This window comes from Aulonocara sp. 'chitande type north' Nkhata Bay, linkage group LG7 (assembly GCF_057382095.1).
Source record: "Aulonocara sp. 'chitande type north' Nkhata Bay isolate Kocher_YH1m ecotype deep benthic linkage group LG7, A_spYH_male_GT1.1, whole genome shotgun sequence".
Taxonomy (NCBI): Eukaryota; Metazoa; Chordata; class Actinopteri; order Cichliformes; family Cichlidae; genus Aulonocara; species Aulonocara sp. 'chitande type north' Nkhata Bay.
Window position 1 is genome coordinate 44156848 of NC_141350.1, and position 14872 is coordinate 44171719.

The window sequence follows — 14872 nt, forward strand, 5'->3', positions numbered from 1 at the left end:
GTAGTTCATGTACGAGTGACGGCTGAGCACATGAGGAAATTCAGTTATTTACTTTTTATTTATTCTTTTTGAGTAAACAACATTAGTTAAACAACTAATACATTTTTTACATGTTTTTGTAGATCAGGACAGTTGCTTTGGACTCAAGAAAAGCTCCAGACAGAAATACCCACTTTAAAGCATTGTGACAAACTCTGTTTTCTTCTTTATTACCTGTGCTTTGTTTGACAGAAGATTATAAACCACTGGTGTGACAGTAAACGGTTGCACACTGGCAGCTTTAAGTCTTTATTTGAGCTCAAAAATGTAAAATTTCTGAGGCAGTCGGGCACAAAAGGTGTTTCAGTAACAATCCACAAACAGCTAGCTAGGTGAAGAGGCCTAGTGCACAAGCAGTCTAAAACCATGCATAGCTATACTTTGCTGTGGACTTTAAATTATAGAGCATGTCCTGTCAGGTAAACATGACATTGTGCTTTATTTGATCAACATTTCATTGCATCATTTATGTACGCTTATAAACATAAGATTCATTATTTAATTTACCCAACATCTCCTTAGCTGGTATACAATCATGACTTGTTATGTATACATAATAGAGATTAATATATGACAACATGGATGTTAAAGCACTGTATATCTTCTTCAAATGATACTACGATTTTATTTCTAGTATATTCTAGCTATTTACAGGCCAAAACCAAACAGGCAGCCATATTTGTGCATCATGCCCCGCTGTAATAATACACAGTAAACTATAAATAAACAGGTTATAGAGTGTATTTACTACCAATTTACACAAGTGCTTGCCTCCGCACAAAAACGTGAGCAAGTGTAATGTTTTTGAGTGATATGATGAAATAATGTTAATACAACTTAATATTTGGGCTGAATAAAACAATTCCCTGATTGGGGAGTGTTTTGTTTTTTTTAAATCACAAGTGACTGTGCAGGATTTCTTATTGCTAACATAATGCAAATGAACAATTTTTAACATACAAATAACTAATAGAGTCATTTGCAACCATTTTAAGCAAGGGAACAGGTTCATTGGTACTTGCCACAATGGTAAACCCTGATAATGGGTAAATTTAATTTTAAAAACAATTACTCAGTTGAATTTACCTGGAGGTATACCTGCAGAACCGTTTTAATCTGTACAAAATCGTTTTTGTTTCAATGAGGGGGTTACTGGGGAGTTGCTATTCTGTTACATAATTAAGGCTAAAATTGCCACCAGCAGCAATAATATCTCCTGCTGAGGAAAATCCCAAGATTAGCATATTTATACTTACGGTTTTGTTTAAAGATATTTGAAGGGGTACTCTAGGTGCCCTGGGCTGGTTGCCGGTCTGTTGCAGGGCTAACACATGGAAACAGATAACCAACACTCACATTCACCTGCAGCTATTTAACCTTTAATCATCATTTAAAAAGTTAAACTGATGCAGCAACATCCTAAATTTTAGTTCTTGGTAATGGCGGAGCTCCAAAAATCCTGGATCCTACACTGCAACTCGATTTTCCCCTACCTGGTAAACGTTTGCTGCTGGATCCAGACCTTAAAATCAGTCCATTGCAGTTGACTCATTAGGCATTTTGATGTGAAACAGCAGTTTCTCTGGAAGAAAAAGTTAAACCTGTCGAGATGACTGCTGTGGAAGAATGAGTGCGAGTGGGACTAACACTCCTTTCAAGCTGTTTACAAGTGTTAGCAATTGATGAGGGAAGCCCCTGGTGGCAATGAAAATCATGCAATCTAATGAGCTGGCAGTTTTGTCTGATATGAGGCAAAAACCTTTCAGCATCTTCAGCTTAAGCAGACTTTTTTTATATAGAGTCCAAGCTGAGATTACACAAATATGTTGTTTTAGTCATTTTCTCACACTCAGGCTCCTCCAGGGTCAGTGAAGACATTATTCAAGTGCTTTCAGTGGGTGTGTGCTGCTCTCTGCTACTGACTTAAATGTAACCGTGACGGAGGTGGACATACTGTAATTTCAAGATTATGGGAGACAAAGCAATTATCTGTAAAAAGATTTGGTGGAGTGACTGTTCTTTAGAGGCCAGTCAGACAATAACTGTTAATCCTTTCAAACTGCAGTTTGTGCAGTTTTGAGAAACAGATTAATAAAGAACACCAAGAAATCATAGGGATTGGTCTTGAAGTCTTCTAGCACAGAAGAAGGCTTTGTCCTGCTAAATTTCTTTTGAAACCCAGCATCACTGGGAGATCTCAGCAAGTTGTGCCAGTTTTGAAGAAAATAAGACATCGGTCTTCAGCCTAGAATTATCCCCACACACCTGATCACGTGTACACTAAACTCCCTTTAGTGTACATATTATTCGCAGCTCTTAACTCTCTTATACTGAGGCCATGCATTTTTTTGAAATGCAGATATAACAGAGGAAGAGCAAGTAAATTAGGAACCAGATGTTTTTGTGCTTGAAAATCCCTGGAGAGATTAGCTGTCTCACTCACTCACACATGTACATCCAAACTCATACACACAACTCTCCATCCTTCAGAGTATCCTTAAACCACGAGGAAATGCTCAGCCTGGCTGATGCTGTGGAGCAAGAGGCATGTTGTCCTAAAAGATCTGAGGACACTGGCTCCAGTCTTGTCTTTCTTTGGCCTCCCAGTAGCCGCCTTTGTAGATAAAAATGTTATCGCCTGTCTCGTCTGTCCTCTTCTCAAACCACAGTGGCTGGTAACCCTCAATATCTTGCCCTAAAGACAGAACATATGTGCTCATTTTCAGGATATTGCAAAGTTCTTTCTTCATAGACTCTAAATATTGTAAAATTTGCCAATTACTGCAAGTTTTTGTCAGGTTTTGTCAGCTGTTGACCAAAGCTAAAGATCAATAGTCACTCATTTTTATAACAACAGAGCTTTCACCTGTGCTCTTTGTTTCTAAATAAGGAAAAATCTGTTATTGCTATGAGCTCACTGCAAAATAAAGCTCTGAACAGCTGCTCGATATGTGCTGAAGGTTGGCACAAATGATGCAAAAGCCAGAAAAGTCTTTGTCATCACTGTTCTTGTTCATTTCCTTGCACTCACCCTCCTCCAGGGCCTGGTTAGCTTGCGCCCTTCTTTTCCTCTCCAGTCTCTGTCGTTCCTCTAGACGTTGCTTCTGACTGTTGGCTTCATCCCACAGACCAGCCTCCATCAGCCGCTGGTCTGGCCGCAAGCGACTGTCAGTGGGTGCGACGCCCTCTTCTGGCTCATTTAAGGTCAGTGCCAGAGAGGAGAAAAAGTGCATGTTCTCTGCATTTTCTCTGGAGGACGGATTAGAGAACTCAGTGTGACAAAAGATGCAGACCGAGAAGGAGAAATAGCACACCGACACACTCAATCATTAAGATAGAGCACAAAATGTATTACATACGGAAGGGGATATTTCTTCCACAGCAGTTTGGGCGGAAGAGTCTGATAAACCGTCTTTTGTTTCCCTTCGGAGCCTCCGCATCCTTGGCTGCTATCCACTATCTTGGCACTTTCGATTTTGTCATCCCAGGTTCCGGACAGGATGTAATGAGCTGTGCCCTCTCGGTCCTCTACCACTCCTGTCACCTAAAAATAACAAAGAACATAGCACACAAGAAGAGATCAGCCCTCGTCGGGGTCTTTAGGTTTTTATTTACTTTCTTTTTTTAAAATCCATTTTAGTTTCAGTTTTTGCTGTTTGAAAATGTCCGACTATGAAACTGCATGTGCACTAGCTAATGACATGCGACTGGGAAGCCATATGAGAATGAGAGCGTGGTTGCATACCACAGAAACAGCATTACTGGGATTTATAAAATATACCTAATTAATATCATTGCCTGTGATAAGAATTTATTTTACCCATGCCCTTACATCCTGCCAGTACCTTAGATGAGCTCCGAAATCATGTGAAAAACAGGTGGACAGCCAGCTTTTCAGATGGGGTCTGCCCGAGTCTGACCCAGCTGATCCTCTTTTATTTCTTCTTCTTTTAATGATCCTGTTTTCCTATTCGTGTTAGTTACTTGTTCTATGTTCTATTATGCCGTGTGAGAGAATACTGATAAGCAGGTTATATAACCTTATTCACTTAAGTGTTTTAATTAAATATGTTTAATCATCTGTTTTGTGTATGACTGTGTTTTTCATATTTGTGATGGTTCGGGGTGTCTGGGGATATCAACGCCCTACCGAAGGGTAGACAGCCTAGAGTGACAGTTGAAGATATTTTCTTTCGGGAGTGATTCAGGAATTTTTTTTAGGAATAGAAAGAAGTTGTCATAACAAGGATGAAGCTGGTTTCTCTCTTTGTGCAAGCAGTCGTTTCCCTCTGATGCATCAGCTCTGGTTAAACCTGACAGCTCAGTCTACTGAGATGTAATTTCCACAACATAAAGTGAAGACACAAATCAGCACTGGAAATTAGTAGAGCTGTTGCTGCTGAACACTGCTGCTTTTCTCCATTAAGGGGGATTTTCGCTGCGTGTTACTGGTTTTAAGGCTGGCAGAAATAGAAAAATAACTCATGGAAAAAGAACCGTGAAAGGCAATTTGGCGTTCCAAAGGGAGATATGCTGCTAGATGGAGTTTTCAGCCATGTGTTTTGGCTCTATGTAACCTCTTGGGTTAGAAGAAAAGGCCTACAGGCCGACTGTAAGACTATATTTTACTTTAATCTCTTCCCAGCTCTCTGGCTGTTGGCTCTTGCTGAGAATATTAATAGAAATATTGCAATCTTTTACTTTTGATATTTCTTTCATCTTTTTTTTAAGCTGTTGTTTGGTTCAACGTACTTAAAATGTGCTTTAAATGTATTTAATTTATCACACATTTTTTGCCACCCCTCCTGAATTTTGCTGCCTTTATGATCTTTAGTGCTTCAACACATCATAGCCCTCAAAGAGAGGTTCTTGTTCTGTTAGTTTGACACTTTGTGCCCTCCTTTTTCTTATTTCTCCAGCTGTAAGGTTGGTAATCCTTGTTTTAAGTAGGTTATCCATTTTTTTCAATATTCAATATTAGTCAATATTAGGAGAAAGTTGTATCTGTTAAAACAGCATTACAGATTCTCTCTAAAGGGCTTGTGTAGCAGTAGACATTCGGCAAATGTAAGACTGAGTTAATGTTGTAGTTGTCTATTAGTTCATCAGAAACTTACTTTGCGTGGGACTTCCCTGGAAAAGTAGCTGTAGGGGGAGAATTTAAGACGACAGGTGTCCTTGGTTGTGGTGTTTACAATGTCAATGTCCCCAGACTGCCAACAAGAAAAAAAACAGATGTGACTTAAAAGTGTACAGTGACTAAAATTACTTTCCTTTATGCTTGGAAAAAAAAGAAAGAAGAAATTTTGCTTTTGTTTGCTGGATGCTTTCCTTATTTCTTAAGGAAATTACTTTCAAATCAGTTGCTGTGGATCCTGTTTAGGCTTACCACTTGTTCAGTTTCCCCAGATTTTTTTAAGGATATGCCAAGTTTCAGCTAATATTGTCACTGTTGGTCCAAAATTATTATTTTCTGCCTGTCGAACTGTGTTATCTATATATTTTTTAATATATTTGACTAAAGAGATTTAGCAAAAAGAAATGGAGTACATAGAGATGCAATTTAAATCCCTTCATTCAGGTTGTTTTTTTATCCTGGAGTAATTCATAGGCCCATTTTAACGGAATAAACAAACAAGCATAAAAAATATTCCTCTGAACATGATAAGCTACAAAGACTAGTCCACAAATGAATGACAAAGAATCTAATACATAAAGAAAAAATGTAAAGGACCTTCAGAAAGCTTTGCGAACTGCTGTCCAAGAGGAACACACCTGATCAATCCAGAGCTTCCCTACAATAATATTGTGCACTGTGGAAGTCACTTTGCTCCACACATAGTGGTTTCCACTCGAGTGGAACTGCAGGTGAATGTTTCCTATGGTAAAAAAAATGCATACAAAACATCACACAGACATTTCAGTGTATTTATAAATCAGATCTCAGATGTAGTAGCATTTGTGCTCATATAAAGTGACTGTCATCGTGAACACTGACTGCTTCTTACCTAACGGCACCACTGAAATATATTTCCCACGAAATTTGCTGTCTATAGTGATATGCTGCCACAGGGTCCATCCTCGCTGTGACGTCACATGGTGGGCAGCAGCTGGTGGGTGATGACTAACCTGAAAGTGAATTGTATCAGCTGGTGTCAGTAGAGCCAATATAAGCACAATATGTTGGGTGTTTGCTCTCCTCTCCATTGTTTATAAAATGTGATCAAAGACACATAAACGCAGTAATTAAGTGATTCCTTGCCTGCTCACAGATGGAGCGATAACCATACTCATCCAGCCGATCGAGCTCATAAGTCTCCCCCAGCAGAGGGTTGAAAGGCTTGGCTGTGCGATGGACTGTGGTGGAGTAGGAAGAGACAGAAAAGGCAGCCACCAGGCACATCTGCTCCAGGGACGAGTCGCAGCGAGCGGCCCGGTCCAGAAGCTCACTGTACTCCAGATCCTCAGTCAGACGCTGGAGCATCGACAGCGGCTCGTTGAAGTTTACCTGCAATTGCACATTTCATACACATCTAATTAAGTTCCCGCCACATTAAGCTTTGACTAGAGCTCATTAGTGGAGAATGCAGATTTGTCCACTATTTACAGGCATGGGTATCTTCGATAGATCTTTCCCAATGCAATTTTTCATGATGCTCCACAGGTTAAGGGAGTAATTTGGTTTGTCAGGAATACGGCTGCGCCTTGTTCTTCGTAGCTGCATGTGGTTTGCGCCTGAGCTGTCCTGTAGAGAAAAGGACAAGCTAAGATGAATAGGGCTACTCAGTAAAGTGTTTTTCATTAATATCCGTATTCTTGTGACGTACATTCTCATTGTGAGTCCAGTCATTGGGCACGCCTCCACTCATCATACTCTGATTACTTCCTGAGCGCCTAAGTGAAAAAAACAAATATTAAAAACATTCACAAAAATAGCTCAGCGGGTTAGACATACAGTAACTGTGTAGAGATGATGCCTCTCACTTGTGCTCTATGTTACCAGTAGCAGTCACAGTTATGAACGCAGGTGAGTCCTCCATGGCATCGAAGAACTCTGCCTCGTCATTCTCGTCGCTCGCATCTCCCTCCTGGGATCGCTCCACGCCTACGGCAGCAAGCACAGGACAGGTCAGCTGAGAGTCCTGCACATCCTCTACATCCACACAGGAAGTAGCAAATAATGGAGACTAAAAAGACTTGTATGTTTGCTTCAGGTAATAGAACTTTCATTAATACTTGCCTCAAAGCGGTATGAAGAAGTTGTTTAACTATTAGTAGCTTCGTAATGTTTGCTTTGCAGGTTGCTTTTAATTGACATGAGGCATTTCACATAACTAACATATAAAGGTCTTATTTACCTTTATAAATGTTATTTACAGCAGTTAATGATTGTAGGTGTTCTGTGTTCACACTCTGTGCACTGCAAAAAGGCCTTCCATGCTCAGAGACACATACGCACAAGCCCAGGGACGATTAACAAACACTGAAGCTACACTTCAACATCAACATTGGCCGCTTTGTTACTTTTGTGCGCAAAGCTCAGGTTGTAACCATTAACCTGTTAGCATTAGTTATACCAAACAGAAAAAATGTGCTCCCAAAGACTAACATTGATCACAAAAACAGTAAAACATAACAAACTACATCAGAAAAAACAAAAATCACTAAAATAATAGTTTATTTGTTTACTGTAGTTTCTTATGCAGATTGTAGATAAATATGCTTAAAAAAAGGTTAAAGTCTAACTCAAGTAACCTGTCTGTGCACCACCCGTTGAAGAGGCCCATTTGCTCTTCGGTGACACAGGATGTCTGGGAGACAGACAGAGTCTCACCTGTATATGAGGTGGGATTCTCCCTCCAGGCTCTTTCTAAGCTGTTATGCTGTTTGGCTAACTGTTCGATGGTCTCCTCCAGATGGTGACGCTGTTCTCTCTCATGCTGCAGGGCCTTTTGCCACCTCCGACTGTGAGATTCTGCCACGTCCACAAAGTCACGACAAGCCTGAGGTGTGAACACAAAACACATCAAAGAATGCGGGCGGCACCCTCAAGCTCTATTCCCCCTTTGTTAAAAAAAAGCATTTCTGCTAGCCTCCCATTAGAGTGGCTACATACTGGGGGAGAACTGAATGGCTCACATTGATCATAGCATTGGAGGTGATGCGAAAGAGGGTGGCTCGCTCATTAACGGCTTTCACTTTGTCTGTGCTGTCAGTGGATCCACGCAGGTCCTCGAGTTCACTGAGGGAGCGCTGGAGGGCAGCACCATGCTTTCCTATCAGCTCATTACAGGTGCTCAGGTCATCTAGCTTGCTGGCCAGAGTCTTAAGCACCCCTTGGGTTAGAGTACGATCCTCCTGAGGTACTGGGACTTCATCCCCCGAGTCATCTTCAAACACACATGCACAAAAAAAAAAAAAATAGAGCCAGGACAGAATTTTATTCATTTACTAAAATAGCATCATTAGAGGTTATTACATGTAAACAGAGTGGGTGTTTGTGATGGTGTAGTAAACAGCGCACTGGGATGTAATGGCAGATTGAGAAATGCATTTAAAATTTAGATCGAGACAAGCTGAGAGAGCATTAATGGGGACTGGCTAGAAGAAGATATTAACACTTCACACCCTGATCCACCACAAATCTTCCTCTCTACAACACTGGAAAGCTGTGAATGAACACTGTTGCCCTGGAAACGTAGGTCTGTGCAATCAGGAGGCAAGGCTATTTTTAGAGGAAGAAGGAGAAAAAAAAAAGATGACGCACTACCCTTTTCTCCTCTGTCTCCCCCTCACTATCTCTCTCTGTACCCGTTTGCTGGAGTGAGCCAAACCATCAGTCTGAAGCTTTAATGGAGGAGTGTAAAGAGACTGGGCTGATTACAAAGCATCATGGAGAGATTTATGACAATGCTTTTACCTGAAAGTATCTCATTTACAGTCCCATTTTCACTTATGGAAAGTTAGGCGTAACAGTTTTTTGTACCTCACTTTGCTTATTTATGTACACACACACACACACACACACACACATATATATATATATATATATATATATATATATATATATATATATATATATATATATATATATATATCATTGTCTCGTCCCAGGATGAGACAAGGAACATCCAAGAATACATTGGGAAGATGGCCCCAACTGACCGAGTGCTCAGTGAATACCTCAGACAGCAGAAACCCAAGAAAGAGGAGGGAGACGAGGAACCATCATGGAAGGACAGGCCCCTGCACGGTATGTACCACCGGCAGATAGAGGAGGTGGCTGATATCCAGAAATCCTACCAGTGGCTGGACAAAGCTGGACTGAAAGACAGCACAGAGGCACTAATCATGGCAGCACAAGAACAAGCTCTGAGTACAAGATCCATAGAGGCTGGGGTCTATCACACCAGGCAAGACCCCAGGTGCAGGCTGTGTAAAGATGCCCCAGAGACAATCCAGCACATAACAGCAGGGTGCAAGATGCTAGCAGGCAAGGCATACATGGAACGCCATAACCAAGTGGCCGGCATAGTGTACAGGAACATCTGTGCCGAGTATAACCTGGAAGTCCCGAGGTCAAAATGGGAGATGCCCCCAAGGGTGGTGGAGAATGACCGAGCTAAGATCCTGTGGGACTTCCAGATACAGACGCACAAAATGGTGGTGGCTAACCAACCGGACATAGTGGTGGTAGACAAACAGAAGAAGATGGCCGTAGTGATCGATGTAGCGGTTCCGAATGACAGCAATATCAGGAAGAAGGAACACGAGAAGCTGGAGAAATACCAAGGGCTCAGAGAAGAGCTCGAGAGGATGTGGAGGGTGAAGGTAACGGTGGTCCCCGTGGTAATCGGAGCACTAGGCGCGGTGACTCCCAAGCTAGGCGAGTGGCTCCAGCAGATCCCGGGAACAACATCGGAGATCTCTGTCCAGAAGAGCGCAGTCCTCGGAACAGCTAAGATACTGCGCAGGACCCTCAAGCTCCCAGGCCTCTGGTAGAGGACCCGAGCTTGAAGGATAAAACCGCCCCATATATATATATATTCATTTTCTTTGCATAAGCACTTTGAAGATTGAATGATGCACCTGCTCACAATTCTGTGCTCTATTAAAACTTCTTATGCAGTATAAAAACAGACCCATATCTATAGCGAGCAATAAATGCCAAAACAAACAACCCAGCTTTAAGTTCATGTAACTGCTTCCATCCTATGCAATGAAACTTTTCTAGGTCCTGCTGTGCTTGAAAGAAAGCCTTGCCTATGTACGGGACATAAACTACTTCAATCTAAAGGGGCAAAGAAATGAAAACAATCAGGGCAAAGTGGATTAAGAACGTCTCTGGAGGAGAAGATTAAAAATGAGAGGGTGAAAAATCCTTCAGGCATCTGTAATGGTTTCATGACCCACATATATATAGAGAGAGAATAATCACACTCTGCTGGTGGAGCTCAAGGTGTTAAGACGCTATGAATCTGCGATCTGAGGCCATCTGCCATCCGATGTTTTTATATGGAAGTGCTCGGACATAGAATAACAGTATACATGTAGGGCAGAGGGATACTGGTCTAGTCTGTGCACTGACTGGTTATTTTCCACACAGGACTTTGGAGAGTTCAATTGGTGACTCATCGTTGAATCATTTAAAAAAAAAAAAAAGAAAACACCCACAGGTGATAGCGGGAGCATCAATATGGACACAGTGTGGGAGGAGAGAGTTAAAAATCAGGGGATGCACTGTAAGCTTCCTCAGCATGGAAAAACCATTTAAAGTCTGACTGTGTGTGCTGAAAGCCGGCTCCAGGACAGGCTGTTTGGATTCATCCTCACGCTTTCATCTTGTCTTCAACACCAGCGGGAAACATTATTTTTTCACAACACACCTATTTATACATATTTCAGAGGAGCCTAAAGATTTTAGTAATAGCTATTATAAGACAGACAGATGCTGTTCGAATCGACTTTTAGCCAATTAATTTGTCCCGCTAATGAGCCCAGATGAAAAAGCTCACTCGATGATAATCTATAATCACATCACACCAAAAAACACAAGGCACTGTCTCTTCTTACACATGCACACAAGCACATCAGCCACAGCTGTGTGAACGACACATAATATATGGAACATAAACCTATGATGAAAATAATTACCCAAAAACATGGAGCAGCAGCACTTTAAGACCATTTCTGGAAGTCTTAAAATGCATAAAACAGTGTAAATGGGCTAAGCTCTATATTTGAACCAGTATTTCATGTACATCTCACACATCCGAGTTCGAACATTTTACACAACATTTTTGGGTGTTGCAGACATCAAATCGAACTAGGCAACGTACACAGAGACGGTTGACGACGGCTCTGCTGTGCATGTGCAGTAAATTAAAGGGACTGCCCAACTTACTGAACTCCATAAACATAAAGCTATGATTACTAATGCATACATGGATGCAAAAAAAGCATGCAAGCAAATGCACGGCGACTGTCTCACTTCTAATCCTGCCACTGGTAATATAATGAGCAGGCTACTTACAAGGTGACACAGTCACTGAAAAAGGCTGCCCTCGTGTCTTCCTATTGTCCACAGAGTGTATAGTGGAAAAATATTTTCAATGAAAATGCTCACACCCTCCTGCTCTCTCTTTTTTTTTTCTCTTACCCCTCCTGCTTTCAGAAAGGGGAGGAGGAGTCTACAGGAAGGTCATTTCATTCAGCACTCACTGTCGTCATAGTGAAGGAGACGGGGAGGGAGAAAGGAGACAGCGTGGTGGGGAGGGTAGGTGGCGGTAGCTGCATGTGTGATTCTGCATTTGTGTAAGACAGAAAGATGCTCTATTTGTCTGAAGGTAAAAAAAAAGGGAGTATTAGAATGATCATAGCTGAAGGTGAGGTGTAATTTAATATGACAAGATTAAATACAGCTTCCTCTTTTTACCTTTAATCACACCCCTTGCCCCCAACGGACTGTTCTCATAAGGACATACTGAATAACACTGCCACCTTGTGTCCTTCTGTTTACATAACTATAAAGTCAGCACAGAGAATGTGTAGAAATCTAATATGCATTTAGGTAAATGGGTCTTGGTTGTGTCAGCCTGCATTCATGTTACAGCTAAAATTAGTTTGACTGCTTCAGAGCTTCTCGGCTGAACCATGCTGTTCCTTTAAAGTGCAAATTCTGGTGTGGGTGTTTTTGTTTAAATCTCCCCCAAAAAACCCAAACCCCAAAACAACAACAAAAGAAACCCATAAAATAAAGGTACATGACAGAACAGTAACACTAACGCTACACTAAAATTTACTGTCCAAAAACACGAATCACAAAGAGTATAAAATGCCTGTCTCACCTGAGTGATGCATGAGGAGAGTGGCGTTGGCTTTGGCCTGTTGCAGTGCTGACACCCATTTCTGGCACTCTCCCTCGGAGGTGGCCTTCAGGTGGTAACTCCGGCCTCCGCTGGTTAACACCAAGTGGCAGGTGTCGCCCACCTCGATGTGCGCCGTCGCCAGGGGAATTGTTCCCCGACAAGTGTGTGCCATCTCTGCCTGAGTCCTGAGGGGAATAACAGCAGCGTGTAACAGCAGAACAAAAAAAAAAAGGCAAGAATACACCAGCCTCTCTGCTCAGCTCCATGCTGATGTGCCCCATTTACAAAATGGAGCAGCTCCATTTTTGACTTATTTCAGTTTTAAAAGAGTCGCAATAAGTGTCATACCAAACAAGTTTAAGTTTCCCTCAGGAGACAACTCTGGACAATATGTACTGTAGGTTAACAATGACAGCTTTGCCTTGCATGACTTACAAGGCTAAATTTCTGTCCATTCGTCCGCCCGTTCGTCTATCTATCTATCTATCTATCTATCTATCTATCTATCTATCTATCTATCCTCTCTGTCTGTCTGCCTATCTATCTACATAGAGACTACATATAAAATTATATGAATACTATGTTATATATTATTAGTTGTATTATGCTAGGGCTAGTCCCTCTAGAAAGACTAGATTGCTGTTCACTAGATAGATATTTATTACCTTATTATATATAATAATGTAATAATTAATATATCTAGCACTCTATTATAGAATATAATACTATAGAAGACTTTTATGATATGATATTTCAAGAAATATGAATTTCCTGTTGGGATCAATAAAGTTATTCTTAGAGACAGGCAGCATCTATCTATTTATAGATAGATAGACGTAATAAGTGCTATTAGACACCATGTTTAAACTTAAATAGTTTTTAACATCGTTCACGGGTCATCTCATTGTAGTTATGACTCATGTGATTTTCATTTATTTATTTATTTAGGCTGCTGTTACTAAACCTCTTCCTCCAGATAAGGTATGCAAAAAAGTTTAATTTCCTTTTAAATAAAACTAATTTCTGACATGCTGCTAACAGCTTCCATTATTATTTCTGATATTATTAACTGAGTAAATCACCGTCACCTGTAGTAGGACAGCAGGCCGTTACTGAGCACGAACCACCGCCTCTGGTAGCCCTTCAGGTAGTTGGTCCATTTAAAGAGCCAGCCTTTGTGGGTATCCACGGACGGGAGGTGCAGCCCGGGCAGAGTCGGGGAGGGTAAACTCTTCACCAGCTCGTTCATTTGCCCCTGTCGGCCGGTGCTCCGGCGGGATGGACGGAGGAGAGTCGGTGCAGTTTCAGTGGACTTGCTGCCAGTCAACAGCTGTACCGATAAGCTAGCTGCGAGTGAGCCAGATTATTGCACTGCAACACTGTACCCTTCGCTTAAGCTACTGCCTGCTTGCAGCTGTGTGGTGATGAGGCAGTGTGCCCCTCCACCCGGAGACACTTTGAAAATGTCGGCTGTTTCAGGAGCCAGGGCGGAACAACAGAGCATACGAAACTACTCAGAGGTTGCACTTTGACTGCGTGCAGGGACAGAGGCAGAGGATGTGAAGGAAGGGGAGGGGGAGTGATGACGTCCTTCTCGCAGGGTTGTAGCATAAGGATGCGGGTTTGTGTGTGCGCGCGTGCGCGTGTGGCATATGGCATATTTCTACATCGCTGCAGAAAATCATTGCAAAACCACCGAATCACATTTACAGAAGTCTTAATTTAGAAATTGTTGTCGGGGTTGTGAGCTGAAACACACTCCGGAGGCAGAAGTTTTATAATTCAGAGTTAAAAGATTACTTCCTCTATGGGCCCTCAGGTGCACTGCGAGCGTGACGCCGAAAGAGGACACCGTTGCTTCTTTACGTGCCTGTCAGGGGCGTTTCCAGAGTTTATTAAATGGGGTGGGACTGCTTTAACAGATATTCAAGCTTATATGCAGTCCTCTTATTTTATATTGAGTATGTCAAGTAGCAGTTTTTGTTTTCTTCTTCTCTTCTGTTGTCACTTTCTGTCTTATGTTGCCTTCTTTGTGATTTGTCCTGTCTACTTTCATGCCACCTATATTGAATATAATCATAGACTTCCTTTATTCGCAGATCATCGTCTGCTTTTTGTAGTCCAGTGTTCTTTATATTCCTTCTGTGCTTCTGGATGTTTCATAGCATTTACATGTTGCTTGCTCCTCATTTGGATTGTTTGTTGATGGTGTCTGATTCCCTGTATGTAACCACTGCCTGTTTTTGATTAAACTTCTGGATTTTTGGACTCTTATTCTGTCTTAGAACAATAAGTGGGTGCTCTTGCTCCTGCAATGCTTACAGAATAACAGACCCTCTTATTTAAATACTAAGTAAATTCTACTAAAATGATAAATGCATGAAAATTATTTTTAAGATGAAGGTATTAATTTTTTGCATTTGCCTTCTAATTAAATACATACTCAGCAGCATTAGAACTGCCTT

General features: G+C 41.4%; 1 protein-coding gene across 1 annotated transcript; it reads right to left on the reverse strand.

Annotated features, from left to right (window-relative positions):
* Positions 1 to 6: 6 nt before the first annotated feature.
* osbp2a (oxysterol binding protein 2a) lies at positions 7 to 13943 on the reverse strand. Its single transcript, XM_086300606.1, has 14 exons — positions 13496 to 13943; positions 12387 to 12592; positions 8179 to 8429; positions 7874 to 8042; positions 7024 to 7144; positions 6867 to 6933; positions 6647 to 6784; positions 6302 to 6547; positions 6048 to 6168; positions 5815 to 5918; positions 5157 to 5252; positions 3399 to 3583; positions 3071 to 3288; positions 7 to 2734 (listed from the first exon to the last, which is right to left on the reverse strand). Exons 1-14 carry the CDS (start codon positions 13654 to 13656, stop codon positions 2595 to 2597), a joined length of 2223 nt encoding a protein of 740 aa, XP_086156732.1. The 5' UTR covers positions 13657 to 13943; the 3' UTR covers positions 7 to 2594.
* Positions 13944 to 14872: the final 929 nt, after the last annotated feature.